The sequence below is a fragment of the Lepidochelys olivacea genome (genome assembly GCF_965140295.1).
Source record: "Lepidochelys olivacea isolate rLepOli2 genome assembly, chromosome: 12".
NCBI lineage: Eukaryota > Metazoa > Chordata > Testudines > Cheloniidae > Lepidochelys > Lepidochelys olivacea.
In genome coordinates, this window is record NC_140422.1 from 8667950 (window position 1) to 8683909 (window position 15960).

At 40.1% G+C, this 15960-nt stretch overlaps 1 protein-coding gene across 2 annotated transcripts in view; it reads left to right on the plus strand.

Moving 5' to 3' along the window:
- The window catches only part of CBFB (core-binding factor subunit beta), a 64209-nt gene that overhangs the window by 24958 nt on the left and 23291 nt on the right, over window positions 1-15960 (plus strand). For both annotated transcript variants that reach the window (XM_084644184.1, XM_084644183.1), the window contains exon 4: window positions 10390-10506. In XM_084644184.1, coding sequence (XP_084500310.1) covers window positions 10390-10506 — 117 coding nt within the window. The remainder of the gene's footprint in view (window positions 1-10389; window positions 10507-15960) is intronic.

A 15960-nucleotide genomic window follows, 5' to 3' on the forward strand; every position in this document is an offset into this window, starting at 1 on the left:
AGTGAGGTGGCAAAATTTGCAGATGATACAAAACTACTCAACATAGTTAAGTCCCAAGAAGACCGCATAGAGCTACAAAAGGATCTCTCAAAACTGGTTGACTGGACAACAAAATGGCAGATAAAATTCAGTGTTGATAAATGCCAAGTAGTGCACACTGGAAAACATAATTCCAACTATACACACAAAATGATGGAGTCTAAATTAGCTGTTACCGGTCAAGAAAGAGATCTTGGAGTCATTGTGGTTAGTTCTCTGAAAACATCCACTTAATGTGCAGTGGCAGTCAAAAAAGCGTACAGAATGTTGGGAATCCTAAAGAAAGGGATAGCTAATAAGACAGAAAATATCATATAAATCCATGGTATGTCCACATCTTGAATACTGTGTGCAATTCTGGTCACCCTATCTCAAAAAAGATATATTGGGAAAAGATTCAAAAAAGGGCAACAAAAATGATGAGGGGGATGGAACGGCTCCCATATGGGGAGTGATTAATAAAACTGGGACTGTTCAGCTTGCAAAAGAGACGACTAAGGGGGGATATGATAGAGGTCTATAAAATCATGACTGGTGTGGAGAAAGTAAATAAGCAAGTGTTGTTTACTCCTTCTTATAACACACGAACTAGGGGTCACCAAATGAAATTAATAGGCAGCAGGTTTAAAACAAAGAAAAGGAAGTATTTCTTCACACAACGCACAGTCAACTTGTGGAACTTCTTGCCAAAGGATGTTGTGAAGGCCAAGACTATAACAAGGTTCAAAAAAGAACAAGGTAAGTTAATGGGGGATTGGTCCATCAATGGCTATTAGCCAGGATGGGCAGGGATGGTGACCCTAGCCTCTGTTTGCCAGAAGCTGGGAACGAGCGACAGGGGATGGATCACTTGATGATTACCTGTTCTGTTCATTCCCTCTGGGGCCTCTGGCATTGGCCACTGTCAGAAGACAGGATACTGGGCTAGATGGACCTTTGGTCTGACCGAGTATGGCTGTTCTTATGTCTTACAGCAGGACCTTGAAATGTAGCAGAGGGATAGTAATAGGGGGCAATAAAGTGCCTTTTGCTGGCCTCATGAAGTTCTGTGCAGTGTTGTCTGCATTACAAGCTGCTGAAAATTTCCATTGCAAATTTTTGTTTCATATGGCACTGCTTGTTTTTAGCTTACTGCCAGAAACACTCAAGATTCCATTAACACTATGCATGATACCACCCTGGTTCCTTGTTTCAGCAGTCCACATAAGGAGCTGGAATTCTGGATAGGTACAGAGAAGTGGTTTCTCCCATCAAAATATGTTTTGGCTTAGATGAAGATGCGCTGTGCTGGGAGCCAGAAGATGATGGGTTTTGCACTTGGTTCTTCTATTAAATTAAATTAAATTCTGTGCCCTTCACAATCCTTATTATTGAGAAAGGCCTCACAGGTTACACACACAAGCTGGTAATAGAACCCAGATCTCTAACGTGGTAGACCCAAGTCTCATCCAGTTAGCTCCATTCTCTCTGAGTCTGCCAAATATTTATTCTTGGCTGTGCTACTGCATATGTAATCTGCTTTTTCAGATTGTTAGGCAGCATCCTCTAATAAGTAGTCCCCAAGGGATATTAGCCTTCTCTTGCTGATTGCTAATCTGCCTTATCTTTTAGCTGGCATGTTGGGGGGCGGCTGCTGCTGCTGCAGTGCTGAACATTTAGGGTTCAAAATCTGCTACAGATGCACAAGAGGAGGGTTGTTACAGGTACACATAATAGAGGTTGAGTTTTATGTTCTTTTTGAAAAAACATGAGAAATTACATATGACTGTTACTTAAATTACAAAATTAAGCATTCAGAAGTTAGAAAATACAGTAGCAGGTTTATGGTTGCCTATGCAACTTGAATTCTGCTTTGTGTGTATACATAGCTATACAGTGTTTAGTGACATGATCAGCTGCTATCTTCTCCAGAGGATCCCTGCTTCATTCAAGACAGGCTGCTCTATATATGAGGCAGCTATTTAATATTTCTTCTTAATCTAGTTTTTCATTGTATGGTCCCATGTGATGGTTCTCTGCACATTATCCAAACATTGAACTGAATATGGAATTTATTGCCTTAACGATCTTTTCTGTGCTCATAGCGATAATATCTGAGCTTCACAAACCAGAATGAATTTCAGATATCATGACAAGCCGCATTAGGGGGGAAAATGGAAAAATTTTGAGTAAACCATTTTAGCTTGAAAATAGATTCTCACTTAAGTTTTGATGGTATTGTTGATAACAGCTACATTTTTCAGCCTAATTTTAATCATAAACAGTAAAAATAATTTTGTAATAGGAACGGAGAATCTTGGGGCCTTAATAGAATTACTGTAGTCTTTGACTGCCTTACTATGATCCAGCAACTTCTGAATAAATGATTTTGGAGTGCTAATATCAGATTTTAAAAGATGCCATGCCTTTGGATTTAGAGGTGTGTTGGTGATAACTGCTCTGCAACAGGAATTTATTAAAAATTGTCAAGGTTTGGAAATTGAAAGGGAACCAGAAGAGTTATATCTAAAAAGAAGGAAATATGTGGTTAAACGGTTTAGGCTACAGTGGCAAGCTGTTTCCCTTCTTCCAGAAAGAGGGGAGAAGAAAAGGAGCCTTTAAGTTTTTCTCTAAAATAAAGGAAATTGCACCAATATGCTTGGCTGGATGTTTTGATGGGAGAAATGTGTTTCGATGTAGGGGGAAAGAGGGTGACATAAATACATAGCTTCTAATAAGAATTTTTTAAATACAGGTTTTATTTTTTATACAAGTAATTTGAAAATTGTCAGTGTATTTATATGCTGTGGTGGTGTAGCCATGTCAGTCCCACGATATTAGAGAGAAGATGAGTGAGGGTAATATCTTTTATTGGACCAACTTCACCTTAAAATATGTACTAACTACTTATTAGTTCTGTCTGTTCTACTTTGTATTTAATTGTGACACTGAGTACCTATCCCAGACCAGAGGAAGAGCTATATGTAACTTGAAAGCTTTTTTCTCTCAGCAAAAGAAGTTGGTCCAATTAAAGATATTACTTTACCCATCTTGTCTTTCTAGCATACTTGTAGTTCATTCAAAAATCCCCCCTTTCAAATTACAATTAGTTTTCACTTCTGAGTTGTTGTGATGTATGCCTGCTGAAAGCAGTACAACTGAGGGTTAAAAGATGGAATCCCAGAACTTCTTGAGCAGGGGTTCTCAAACTGGAGGTCGGGACCCCTCAGGGGGTTGTGAGGTTATTACATGGGGGGTTGCGAGCTGTTGGCCTCCTGCTTTGCCTCCAGCATATTTAATAGTGTTAAATATATAAAGAAGTGTTTTTAATTTGGGAGGCGAGGGGTCGCACTCAGAGGCTTGCTATGTGAAAGGGGTCACCAGTACAAAAGTTTGAGAACCGTTGTTCTTGAGCTTCTCTGGTTACCAGATGACGTTTAAGGTGTTGGTTTTGGTTTGTAAAGCCCTAAATGGTTTGCATCCTGGCTGCTTAGTTGTCTGTTTGGAACTCACACAGGGTATCATCAGAGGCACTCTGCACAAACAGCTTCTAGAGTCAAAGGGAGGGGGCTGGCAAGCAAGGTGTTATCAGAGTGGGCTCCTTGGCTTTGGAAGTCACTTCCTTTGTCTGTCTAAGACCAGATTTGGTGACTTTCAGGAAGTGCTACACAACTCCCAACCCAAGCTTTTTGTGATTGATCAGTGCAGTTAATTGGAGGGATTGGGAGGCTTGGTGAAAGAGAAGCCTTTTGGGGGTTGGGAAAGCTTGTTAGCGCTTTGGTGCTTTTGTTTAAAATAATTGTATATTTTAATGAGCCTAAAATAGACACAATTGATATCCTCTTAACCTCTCATTTCCTTCTAGTTCCTATCCTCAAAAAAGCTGACTCATGACTCTGCCTGTCTCTCAGGGCATGGCAGCGCTTTAACGTGGCTGTGTAGTTGCAGCACCAGGGCTGGGAGAGAGCTCTCCCAGCACTGTAAAAAACAAACAAACAAAAAAAAAAACCCACCCCCACGAGGGGAGAAGCTGCCAGCGCTGGGAGCACGGCTGCCAGCGCTGGGAGCACGGCTGCCAGCGCTGGGAGCACGGCTGCCAGCGCTGGGAGCACGGCTGCCAGCGCTGGGAGCACGGCTGCCAGCGCTGGGAGCACGGCTGCCAGCGCTGGGAGCACGGCTGCCAGCGCTGGGAGCACGGCTGCCAGCGCTGGGAGCACGGCTGCCAGCGCTGGGAGCACGGCTGCCAGCGCTGGGAGCACGGCTGCCAGCGCTGGGAGCACTGTCTGTGCTCTCACTTTACAGCGCTGAAACTTGCATTGCTCAGGGGGTGTTTTTTCACAACCCTGAGTGAGAAAGTTTCAGCGCTGTAAAGTGGCAATGTAGATAAGGCCTCAGAAAGCTGACTTTTGATACCAGTCTCTTCAGCTGTCTCCCTTATTTCCTTTGTCTCTGTGCTCACTGAATGGGCTGTTTACAACTGCTGCTTTGTTCTCTCTCTCTAGGTACTTCGGTCCCCATTACATAGTATCTGTTTTACTATATTTAAAACCTGAAACAAGATTTTTCTTTTCTATCTCAGTGTGTAGGTGAAATAATGTTTGTTTGGTACTGTGTACGTGTGTGTAGACCTTGTTGCGGGAAAGTGAAGTTGTATTTAAAATGTGTTGAAGTTAGTAGCCTGTTTTAGTTCTTGGAGCAAGTTACATAGTCTAGATTCTAGGGCCAGCTCGGTCTCCTGCACTCAAAAAGCTCCCCTCTTGGTCAGCAATTCAATTATTTAGGTGAAGTGCAGCTCTTGTGGAAGACATCCTCATGGAGGGAGAGGCAACATCTCAGGTTAGCTAGGTTTTGAATAAAAGGACAGACCTTGAACTGACCTCTTTTATTCAGTGGAGAGCCAGTGCAGGAAGTGGAGTGATGTGTTTACAGAAACCTTTGTTTTTAAGCTGATGAACTGCTGTATTTTGTACTAGTTCAAGCCTTTTCAAACCTTGTTGTTTCATACTGAGGTATGTTGAGTTCCAGTAACCCAGCCTAGAGTTCACAAATACATTGATTTTCTTTGGATGGAGAATAAAACCTCTGCAGTCATCTGGTCTGTTAATCTCTCTCTCCCATCCCTAGTCAGTCTCATGTGTAAACAAAGACTTCATATCAATCTCTCAGAAGTAGGGGAAGTTTGGGTTTTTCCTTGTACCTCCCAGAGTGTGTACCTCTACCCTTTCTGTGGGTTTCCTTCCTTAACTGTGAAATGAGGAACTGGGGCTGGGAGGGCAGGGGTGGGGCTAGAATCCCAAATGTGTCAGGACAGGAACTGTCCTCGTTTTGGGATACTGTATAGCACCAAACACAGTATTGCTCAATAAATTGATGATTTAGTTGGTGTTGGTCTTGCCTTGAGCAGGGGGTGTTGGACTATAGATGACCTCCTGAGGTCTCTTCCAACCCTAATCTTCTGTGAGTCTATGAAATAAAAATGAGGATCGGTGCCAAGATGGGCCTAAATTCTGTTGCAGTGCCCCCTGGTATACCTACCACATTGGTGCAGCAGCTAAGGTAAAACCCAAAATGGAAGTTTTTAATTGATAATTTAACCAAAATGAGTAAACAGTCCATACACTAAGCCTTGTTTTAATATTAAATTCAATCTGCTTTGTGCTGTCAGAGTTTTCACTATGCTGCAGCTTATATATTGAGCGCATAACATTGAAGTTATCGGGAGAAACAGGAGATTTCGCTAGATGGGCTCTTGGTAATTAGGAGAGTGTTGGAGACAGTTAAGGAATGTGGAATAAGTACATTAATTTAGATGTTTCACCTAAAATGATCCAACACTGGAATAGTAAGAATTTGTATTTCTGTTAAAAGAAAAGGAGGACTTGTGTGGCATGGAGAAATAGTTTTACTTTGTGTAATGACCCATCTACAACCTATCCTGAAGGCCGACCCATCACTCTCACAGATCTTGGAAGACATGCCAGTCCTTGCTTACAGACAGACCCCCAACCTGAAGCAAATACTCACCAGCAACCACACACCACACAACAGAACCACTAACCCAGGAACCTATCCTTGCAACAAAGCTCGTTGCCAACTGTGTCCACATATCTATTCAGGGGACACAATCATAGGGCCTAATCACATCAGCCACACTATCAGAGGCTCATTCAGCAGCACATCTACCAGTGTGATATATGCCATCATGTGCCAGCAATGCCCCTCTGCCATGTACATTGGCCAAACTGGACAGTCTCTATGTAAAAGAATAAATGGACACAAATCAGACGTCAAGAATTATAACATTAAAAAACCAGTCAGAGAACACTTCAGTCTCTTTGGTCACTCGATTACAGACCTAAAAGTTGCAATTCTTCAACAACAAAAACTTCAGAAACAGACTCCAGTGAGAGACTGCTGAATTGGAATTAATTTGCAAGCTGGATACAATTAACTTAGGCTTGAATAAAGACTGGGAGCAGATGGGTCATTACACAAAGTAAAACTATTTCCCCATGTTTATTCCCCCCACCCCCCGCTGTTCCTCAGACTTTCTTGTCAACCGCTGGAAATGGCCCACCTTGATTATCACTACAAAAAGTCCTGTCCCGTCCCGTCTTCACCCCACCCCCCGGCTCTCCTGCTGGTAATAGCTCACCTTACCTGATCACTCTCGTTACAGTGTGTATGGTAACACCCATTGTTTCATGTTCTCTGTGTTTATAAATCTCCCCACTGTATTGTCCTCTGAATGCATCCGATGAAGTGAGCTGTAGCTCACGAAAGCTTATGCTCAAATAAATTGATTAGTCTCTAAGGTGCCACAAGTCCTCCTTTTCTTTTTGCAGATACAGACTAACGCGGCTGCTACTCTGGAACCTTGTATTTATGTTGTCAGTAGGTGTCAGAGTTCACCTCCTGATTGAGTTGTATCAGTGTAACATATGCGTTTCTTAGAATAAGCTTTTGTGAAATAAACTGTTCTAGAATATAGGTTTTCCTTCGAGCTCTGCATATTCCCACCTGTGGTTACCGTACCACCTTGTGGTGCCTGACAGTAAAACCTTCCTCTAGCAATGTCAGCTAAAGCAGTGGTTCTCAAAGCCGGTCCGCCGCTTGTTCAGGGAAAGCCCCTGGCGGGCCGGACCGGTTTGTTTACCTGCCATGTCCGCAGGTTCGGCCGATCCCGCGGGCGCGGCAGGTAAACAAACCGGTCTAGCCCGCCAGAGGCTTTCTCTGAACAAGCAGCGGCCCGGCTTTGAGAACCACTGAGCTAGAGCACTCCCATGCCACTCCACCCCTCAGCATCACTCTGTACTGAGAGTGATGTTAGGGGGCTCATTCCTTCACCCACTTATTTCCCTGGTCCTTCTCACACAAACAGAGAGCAATGATATCCGAAGTCCAAAGGTGCAAACAATTTGATGTTTATTGGGGTGAACTTCCAGCAAGCATGATTCCAGTTTCCTTCCTTAGTGTCCCCCTTCCCTGCTCTGACACCACAGAGCCTTACCTGTGTCCCTGTTCCCATTCCCTCCCCTTAGCAAAACGTGATTCCAATTCCCCACCCCCATTCCCTGTTTCCATTCCCCCCCTTACTTCCTGATTGAGTGCAGACGATATAGTAAAACTTGAGTTCCGCTTAGCTATACCTTAACCAATCATTTTACTGAAATTTAACTAACCAATCCTAACATATTGTAACATGATTATTTAACCAATTATATCCCACCACCTTAATTAGTTTACACCCAGCAAAATTAATTATACAGCAGACAGAAACAATCAGAGAACCAGACAGAGACCATGCAAATAAACAATAGTAAAGTGGGAACTAGAATGACAAAACAATACAGAAGTGAGGATTTCACAACTACATCTATTGATAAGTTTCAGAGTAGCAGCCGTGTTAGTCTGTATTCGCAAAAAGAAAAGGAGTACTTGTGGCACCTTAGAGACTAATCAATTTATTTGAGCATAAGCTTTCATGAGCTACAGCTCACTTCATCGGATGCATTCAGTGGAAAACACAGTGGGGAGATTTATATACATAGAGAACATGAAACAATGGGTGTTACCATACACACTGTAATGAGAGTGATCACTTAAGGTGAGCTATTACCAGCAGGAGAGCCGGGGTGGGAAGGGGGACGACTGGACCTTTTGTAGTGATAATCAAGGTGGGCCATTTCCAGCGCTTGACAAGAACGTCTGAGGAACAGTGAGGGGTGGAGGGGGGGAATAAACATGGGGAAATAGTTTTACTTTGTGTAATGACCCATCCACTCCCAGTCTCTATTCAAGCCTAAGTTAATTGTATCCAGTTTGCAAATTGATTCCAATTCAGCAGTCTCTCATTGGAGTCTGTTTTTGAAGTTTTTGTTGTTGAAGAATTGCAACTTTTAGGTCTGTAATCGAGTGACCAAAGAGATTGAAGTGTTCTCCGGCTGGTTTTATGTTATCTATAGATAAGTGAGTTCTTGCCAGACAGGATGCTATCAAACTAATTTTCCTTTTACATCTTCTCGACACTTCCCTTTCTCTGGAGGTGATAGGCACTATCAGGACAGGATTGTATTCCTAACAGTCCAATAGCACCTTCTTTCAATGTGACTAGTTTGGAATATGAGGATGTGACCGTTCGCTTCCCAGCTTATGGCCGCCTCTGCTGCTTAGCCAAAGATCTTAGCCTAAGAACAGGGCCTCAGACTGTCACAGTAAGAGGAGGCCCTTACCCCGGCAGACGGTGATTTTGAATCTTTCTTTTATACCTCTGTAACTAGCTAAGTGATAAGAATACACCTAAATTCTTAGAGTATAGGCCTTTACAGACAGGCCTGAATATCTATATCCTAACAGGTGAGACTATATAGGGGGCAGAGCAGCCTCAACACCTCAGTTCCATCCAACCGTGTGCCTGGATGGATGTTGACTTCTCCAGTCCCATCAGCCCCAGTTGGCTGAGGTGTGGAGAGAGGATGAACACAGCCTCATGCCTCCCACTTGCTCTGTATGGTGTTTTGTAGTTGAGGAAGGCCAATTTTTTTAAAACACGTAGCTGATTGGCTGGAACTTCTGTTGGGACAGAGAGTACTCAGAAAGGACTATAAAAATCTGGGCAATCCTGGCCAAAATCCTGAATTTAGAGTTCTTGACATTGTGTTCATAAAAAAAAGTGAGAATTGCAAGTCCCAAAGAGGTCCATAAGTTTCTGCTGAAACTGGAGCTTATGGAGTATGGATATAAAACAGCTATCCACCCCAGTTTAGATGTGGGGGAAGGAAAGCTTTTACTCTGGGTACAATATGTCTACAGAGCAGGACAGTATTACATAGTAACTACTGAAATCTACTTAACGTTTTCATGAGTTACACCACACTGCTCTGTTTGACATTTTAAAAAGTCAGCAAACTTAAGCTGTCAAACCCCTTTAACACAATATCCATTTCTTTTTAAATTTCCTGTGAGGAGATTCATCTCTGTTATTTGGAGGGGAAATACTTCAGCTTTAAATCACAGTATTATGTACCACTATGTAGACTATAGGCTCTTAGTGACCATTACAATTTCTCTTATTACTGTGTAAGGTACCATGCAAAGTGTGGTTCGGTAGAAATATTTAATCCTCTGTCAATTTACCTTTTACAAATATTAGAAAATAACATTAGAAAATAGGCTTCCCCAGTCTTCCGTAAATTAAGACGTGCCACACACAGTCTTTGCGGTTTGGATAGTGTATTACGTTAAGCGCTGCTTTTTTTTTTCTCTCTCTTTAGTCTTCATTTGTTTATTTTAGGCTTGAGAAGAGAAATTGGTGTTTATTCTTTTAGTATTAAGAAAAATAAATTTGTGGCAAAAGCAAAATAAAATTCCCTCTGAGTGTAGAAAAGCATTTTGTCTAACATTTGTCTAACACTTTTTTAAAAAAATTTGTGATAAATCTTACATTGCTGATAGTGTGCCACTATATATATAAAACAAATAACATAACACATAAAACAAATGAACATAAGAGGTGGTCTGACAAGAAACACAAGTGACTTTAAGTGTAAGCAGCAACAGAATTTTCACCACACACCGGTGCATACTGGTTTATAAACTGGGGAAATAAATTAATTCCAGTATGTATAGTGTGCAAAATACAATATCCAGATTATTAATTATAGTATATACAGGCTTTTGATTAAAATGTAGTTGGCGGGGAAAAACGTTAAGGGGAATGTCAAGTTACCAACTGGTTCAATCGTGTTTTGTATGTAGCGTTGCTTGTATCGGAGTAGTAATTATAGAAATATAGTTAAAAAATAAATACAGTAACCATTTGTATATACAAATGCTTTTAAACTCAGATGCATGTGTCTGCCTACATTTCAGGTGTACTTAAAGGCACCTATGATTCTGAATGGTGTCTGTGTTATCTGGAAAGGCTGGATAGATCTGCAGAGACTGGATGGTATGGGCTGCCTGGAATTTGATGAAGAGAGAGCACAGGTAAGGCAGTCTCAAACCTTGTGGGCTACCCATGTACTGAGTATGTAATAAGTATGACAACTACTACTTTTTAAACAAGTGCATTTTCTTTCAGGAGAGAGAATACATGCAGTTATGAGACTTCGGATTTAGTCAGTCATCAGCATAATCGCACCCTTTCATTTGTGTCTGTTCTGCCTTCAGCTATGTGTAAAAAATTCACAGAATACTTCTAGTGTGGGAATTCATTGACTTAAAAATCTGTAGCTCCAGTTAAATTCATTATTAAATGAGATTGAGAGTTATTTCAGGCCTGGATCTTGGGCCATTTACACATGCTGAGAAGTACACAGCACAAATTTTGAGTACTGTAAAAAAAAAATAATAATAATAATTCTCCACTCTGCAGGAAAGGATTGGCAAACTAGTAGTGATACCAAATAGTGCAAATTCTGTTTAAAACTCATTAAAGTTTTCAATGACTAATGCCATTCACCTAAAAGCAAACGCAAACAAAAAAAGCCCATTCCAATTGATTACTGTCATCCATCTGTGTCTCCCCCCCCACCCCGCCTCCGAACAGTTGTCTTATTACTTTGCTTTTCTTTATCTTCTTTATAGTGGCTGACTCTGCTTTGTATAGGTATGACATCTTTTGAGAAAACTGACAACGTTACTAGTGTAAAGTGAATAATTAAGTTTTTCTGAAGCATACAAGAGTGTAGCAAACACTTACAATCTGTGGTTTCATTAGATGGGGAGATGACTCTTTAAAATACAAATTGTACATAAAAATTTGATTGCATCTCTGCAAGATTATTTACTAAAGAAATGGTTCGAGGACAGAACCACATGCTTAAAGCATAAATTCATAATTTAATTCCTCTGCTTCTATCAGAAAGCTGATGCAGCAATTTGTCACAGCTGTTGACTGAGTCTACCTTTGCTTCAAAAGAAAAAGAATTCAGAGGTATCCAATGATAAACAATACCAGTAAAGATCATTTCGATCATCCATTATCAACCTGTATTTTGCAGAACTATTCAGTGTTTATTTTTATAGTGTCAAAATTGTGGTAGCTGCATGAGAGATCCATGAAGATATGGTCTCTGCCCCAAAGAGCTTCTGAATAAAGAGGGAGGTAGCAGATGAGGGGAAAAGATGAAATAAAAAGCAGAAAGATTGAGCAGATATGTTAAGCATATATTTTGTTCCATGTGGGGGATCAGGTATCCCAGCAAATCTCTCTCTAATCTGTTCTTTTAGATGTGAAGTGATGGTGCCTTGATTAACTCTGTTTACTCATTCTGTTTAAAACTTTTTCCTCATGTTTAGCCTAAACATTACTTCATTAACTTAAGGCCATTGCTCCTTTGCCTAATGTTTCATTTTTGATACTGCTATTTTTAACTTGAAGGTCTTGTCCTCCCTGAGTTTCTCATCTTTACCACTATATACAGTAATTGCATCTGCCTTAATCTATTTACATCTTTTTATCCATCATTTTATTATTTTTGCTGCCCTTCTTTGTATCATTCCTACTCATTCCTATAGGTTTCCTAAACTTTTGGGCCCAGAACTACCCCCTGTTCCAGATGTGGTTGAAACAAGACCATTTTGAGTGGCCGTATTGCCTCCATAGCTTTATGTGACTTCTAAATCAGAGAATAGCATTGACTCTTTTTTGCAAAATGTTGCTGCAAAATTATATTTACTACTTTCTAAAGATTCTACTTTCGATAGATGTTTTCCAGATAATATTTTTATTGCTTATTAGTGCTTTTCCTGGTTCAGTGTGGCTTCATATTTCTTGCTTAGATTTTTTCAGTAGAATTGGTGCATCATTCCAGATGGGCACTTTCTGAATATTGGAAGAAATAAACTTAGAGAAAAATAAGAATTACTTTCACAGATCCCCATCACTGGGATACATGCCCCTCTGAATACAAGGCAAGAATCATCTTAAAAACAGTGACCATTATGGCCACAAGCTCCTTGCTCATGCATGGAATGATCCATGAGATTAGAAAAAGGAGGAGGGGTTGGATTCTGCAGTAGCTTGGAACCTGTTCCTTACTGTTTTGAAGACAGTAAGTTTGACACTACTGCAGAGAACCTCAAGGCACATTTGACAAACCTTTCCCCTTTGTCTTTCCTGTTTCCTTTTGGGGATATTCTCTTTTTTTTTGGAATTACTTCAGGCAGATGGGTTCCACAACAGTATTCGTTTAGGCCAGAGATTCTATTCCTTTATTCCAAAAAGGAAGGGGGGGCTTAAGTCTTATACTGGCACGGAGTCTTAAACTCAGCAATTTGTTTAAAGTTCCATATTAATGCTATAATTCCTTTGTGTCCTTGGGGCTCTCAGTTTGAGAGATGCATATTTCCACATTTCAGAAAGGCCATGTCATTGTGAATTCATATATTTCTGAGTCAGACAGAAGCACCGTCACTGGTGGGCCTTCCCTTTTGGAATGTCCACAGCACCATGTGTCTATATAAAATGCTTAGCATTGGTGACATGGCTTTTCTCAGGAGTAAAAAGATGTTATGTCTACCCTTAAATGGATGATTGATAAGAATTTGCAGTTATTCCAGAAGCGGCTGTGGTTACATTGGAACAAATCCACTATCCTACCAGCTCAGAAGCAAGCCTTTATAATGTATGAGCACTACTACATATCTCTGTGCCTCAGATTTCACCTCATTCAAGACCTCATAGCTGTTCTGAATGTGAATTTGCTAGTTCCATTGAGAACATTTGTTTCTGAGTGATATGATCTCTCATACTGGGATGGCACTTTGTCATATGACGCATGAGACTTCTTCAAAATTAGTTGAATGTGCTTTCCTTGAAAAGCTGTTAGAGTGCCCGATTAGACTAACTTAAGTTATGGACACTGCCACAGCATGTTCTGTAAGGTGTTCCAATCTTTCCCCAAGTACTGGAAGTTGTGATAGGCACACAGTCTACAATTAAGAGCATCAGTGCTGGCACCATCCTTCTTCAAATCTTAAAACAAACAAAAACTTAGAAGCAGAAGTAGAAATGTTTTTTGTGTAGAATCATGTATTTGTTTCACTTCATAGCTAGTACTATTTCATTTTGTTTTGAATTCTTCGTTTTAATTCAGTGATGAGCAATTTGATGGTACTGCAGGGAGAATTTCCATTGCAAATCACCAAACTCTTGGTGATTTGCATGCTCTTGGCACCATGATCACAGACACTTTTGGAAAGCAGTGGACTTTGGGGTTGTGTGCATTCTGAGCACACTGATCTGAGCTCTTGGTGTTAGGTCCATGATTCCTTACCTACCCTCTGCTGTAGGTAGTGATGTTGGGAGCATCCTTTAACTCTATCAGTTTATTTTGTCCAGGTAATTAACTAATACTGCCTGTGGTGAGTAAGCGGTCCTGGGTGAACGAAGGGGGGACTGATGCCATCAAATTGTATAAAAGCTACGCTTTCATGGCGGGGGGGAAAGGATTTCTAGTCTTTATGATTTAAATAAGATATGGAAATGGGCAATTAAGTTGCCCAATCAAACCTATCCTTGTCCTGTAGAGATACCATGAAAGGAAAACTATGAAAAAACTGTGTCTTTTAAAAATCAATATAATCTGGAATCGCCATCTGTTGTTGCATACCATTGCTACGGGCCAGAGTTAAGGCTGTTTGAGTGCCTTAGTTGTCTGTCTGCATACCCTAACAAATTTGGATTTCTTTTAAGCCTTGCCTTAACTCTGAATTTCCTCAGTTTATACCACTTCGTTTTCACCCTTAAGCTACTGATACATACTCTCAGCCTTAACGCCATTTTAACAAATGTTTTTGTCTTGGAATATATCCCCGCACTGAACATTTAAATCCATGAGGGAATGTACATGCAGCCTCTAATGTCAGTGCTTTCTTGAAGTTTCTGAGCTCAGGGTGCTGAGGTGGAAGCATCACACCAAGAGTGTGGATCTGCATAGGTATATACCTATGCAAACTCAAAATTACAGGTGAGTAACCTTCCTTTTCAGTTTCTTCTCTTCCGTATCTTAGTATTAATGAGTACATGGTTATGTTGTGTTGCGTTTTCCATTTAAAGAAGAGGTTAAATTTGTTTTTTAAAAGCAAATTACCCATTACTGAAAGTGTGCCATTTGAGCAATATAATTCTTCTTTCCGTTTTACCAACCGCTCAAAAGACACATTCTAATTTTCTTGTATTTTAACGTGTATTAGTACTGTAAGCCACTGGGCTATTTCTTTAACACTCTTCCTGTATTTCTTTTTCCTTTGTAATTTTAAATTGGTTAAATCATAATTTACTTCCACTTCTGAAACTCTTGTGTAATGTTGTTAATGGAGGATGGCTGGCTGCTATATTTCACCCCAGAAGTGATTAATTTCAGAGGACTAAGTGGTCTCTGTGCATATTACACACATAGCTACTATATAAACAATTTTGTAATTTACATAGCCTCCATTTTTGGAAAGTTTACCTTATAAAAATGTAATCTCTCCCATTTTCTGATTTCATCACTATTTTAGTTAATACTGGATTCAGACTAATTGATCTTCTTTTCTTCCACCTTTCTGGAATAAGAAACTATCTACTACTAAATCAGTCTTTTGACAATGAATTTCATATATGCTTTTTTCAAAAGATACCATGGTAATTAATTTTAAAAATAAAATTATACTGAAGTATTTTTATGTTTTTGCTGTTTGATATGTAATGTACCAATCTTCTCATTGTTAAGCAGTCTGTAGCACACTACCCTTATTAAAGGCCCCGTTCAGCATGGTGATCAGGCACATATGTAAATTTAACCAGCATATTGTCCCATTAAATTCAGTGGACCTACTCATGTGCTCAGTTACTCGTGCTTGAGTACTTCGCTGAACTGGGGCCAAAATTCCCATATTTTAATCCATGGACTTTTGCTGTTTCTGTCTCACATCTGTCTGTGCTTCAGTGCTTGTGTATTTTGATATATTAGCACTACACTAGATCCTTTCCTTCTATCTCTTGATATTTGCTATGTAGATCTAGATTATTTCACTCCTGACTTTTCTGACCAAGTAGCTACAATGCCTACTAAAGCAGAACTGTGTTTATTCACGACAACCTCTATTACTTCTTATGCTTTTGTATTGACACCTCAGAAATGTTTTTGCATGCTTTTCTCATTGATACTTTCAGTATTTTGTTACTAGATACATTGTCTTCATTGTAAAAACAAGGTGTTTGGTATATTTTTTTGGTACTGTACAATGCTCCAGGCTGAAACTGTTAACTTTTTTCAGCTGTCACCTCAAATCCACTGTCTATAAAAGTTCTTGATGAATGTTCATTTAATTTACTTCATAATGGGCTGCAGTAGCCTGAAAGCAGAATTTTTTTTTTTATTTAAGAAAATGATAATCTCACATTTTTTTTCTCAGGCTTTGGTGAGCCATCCTTTCAGCCATCAACATACA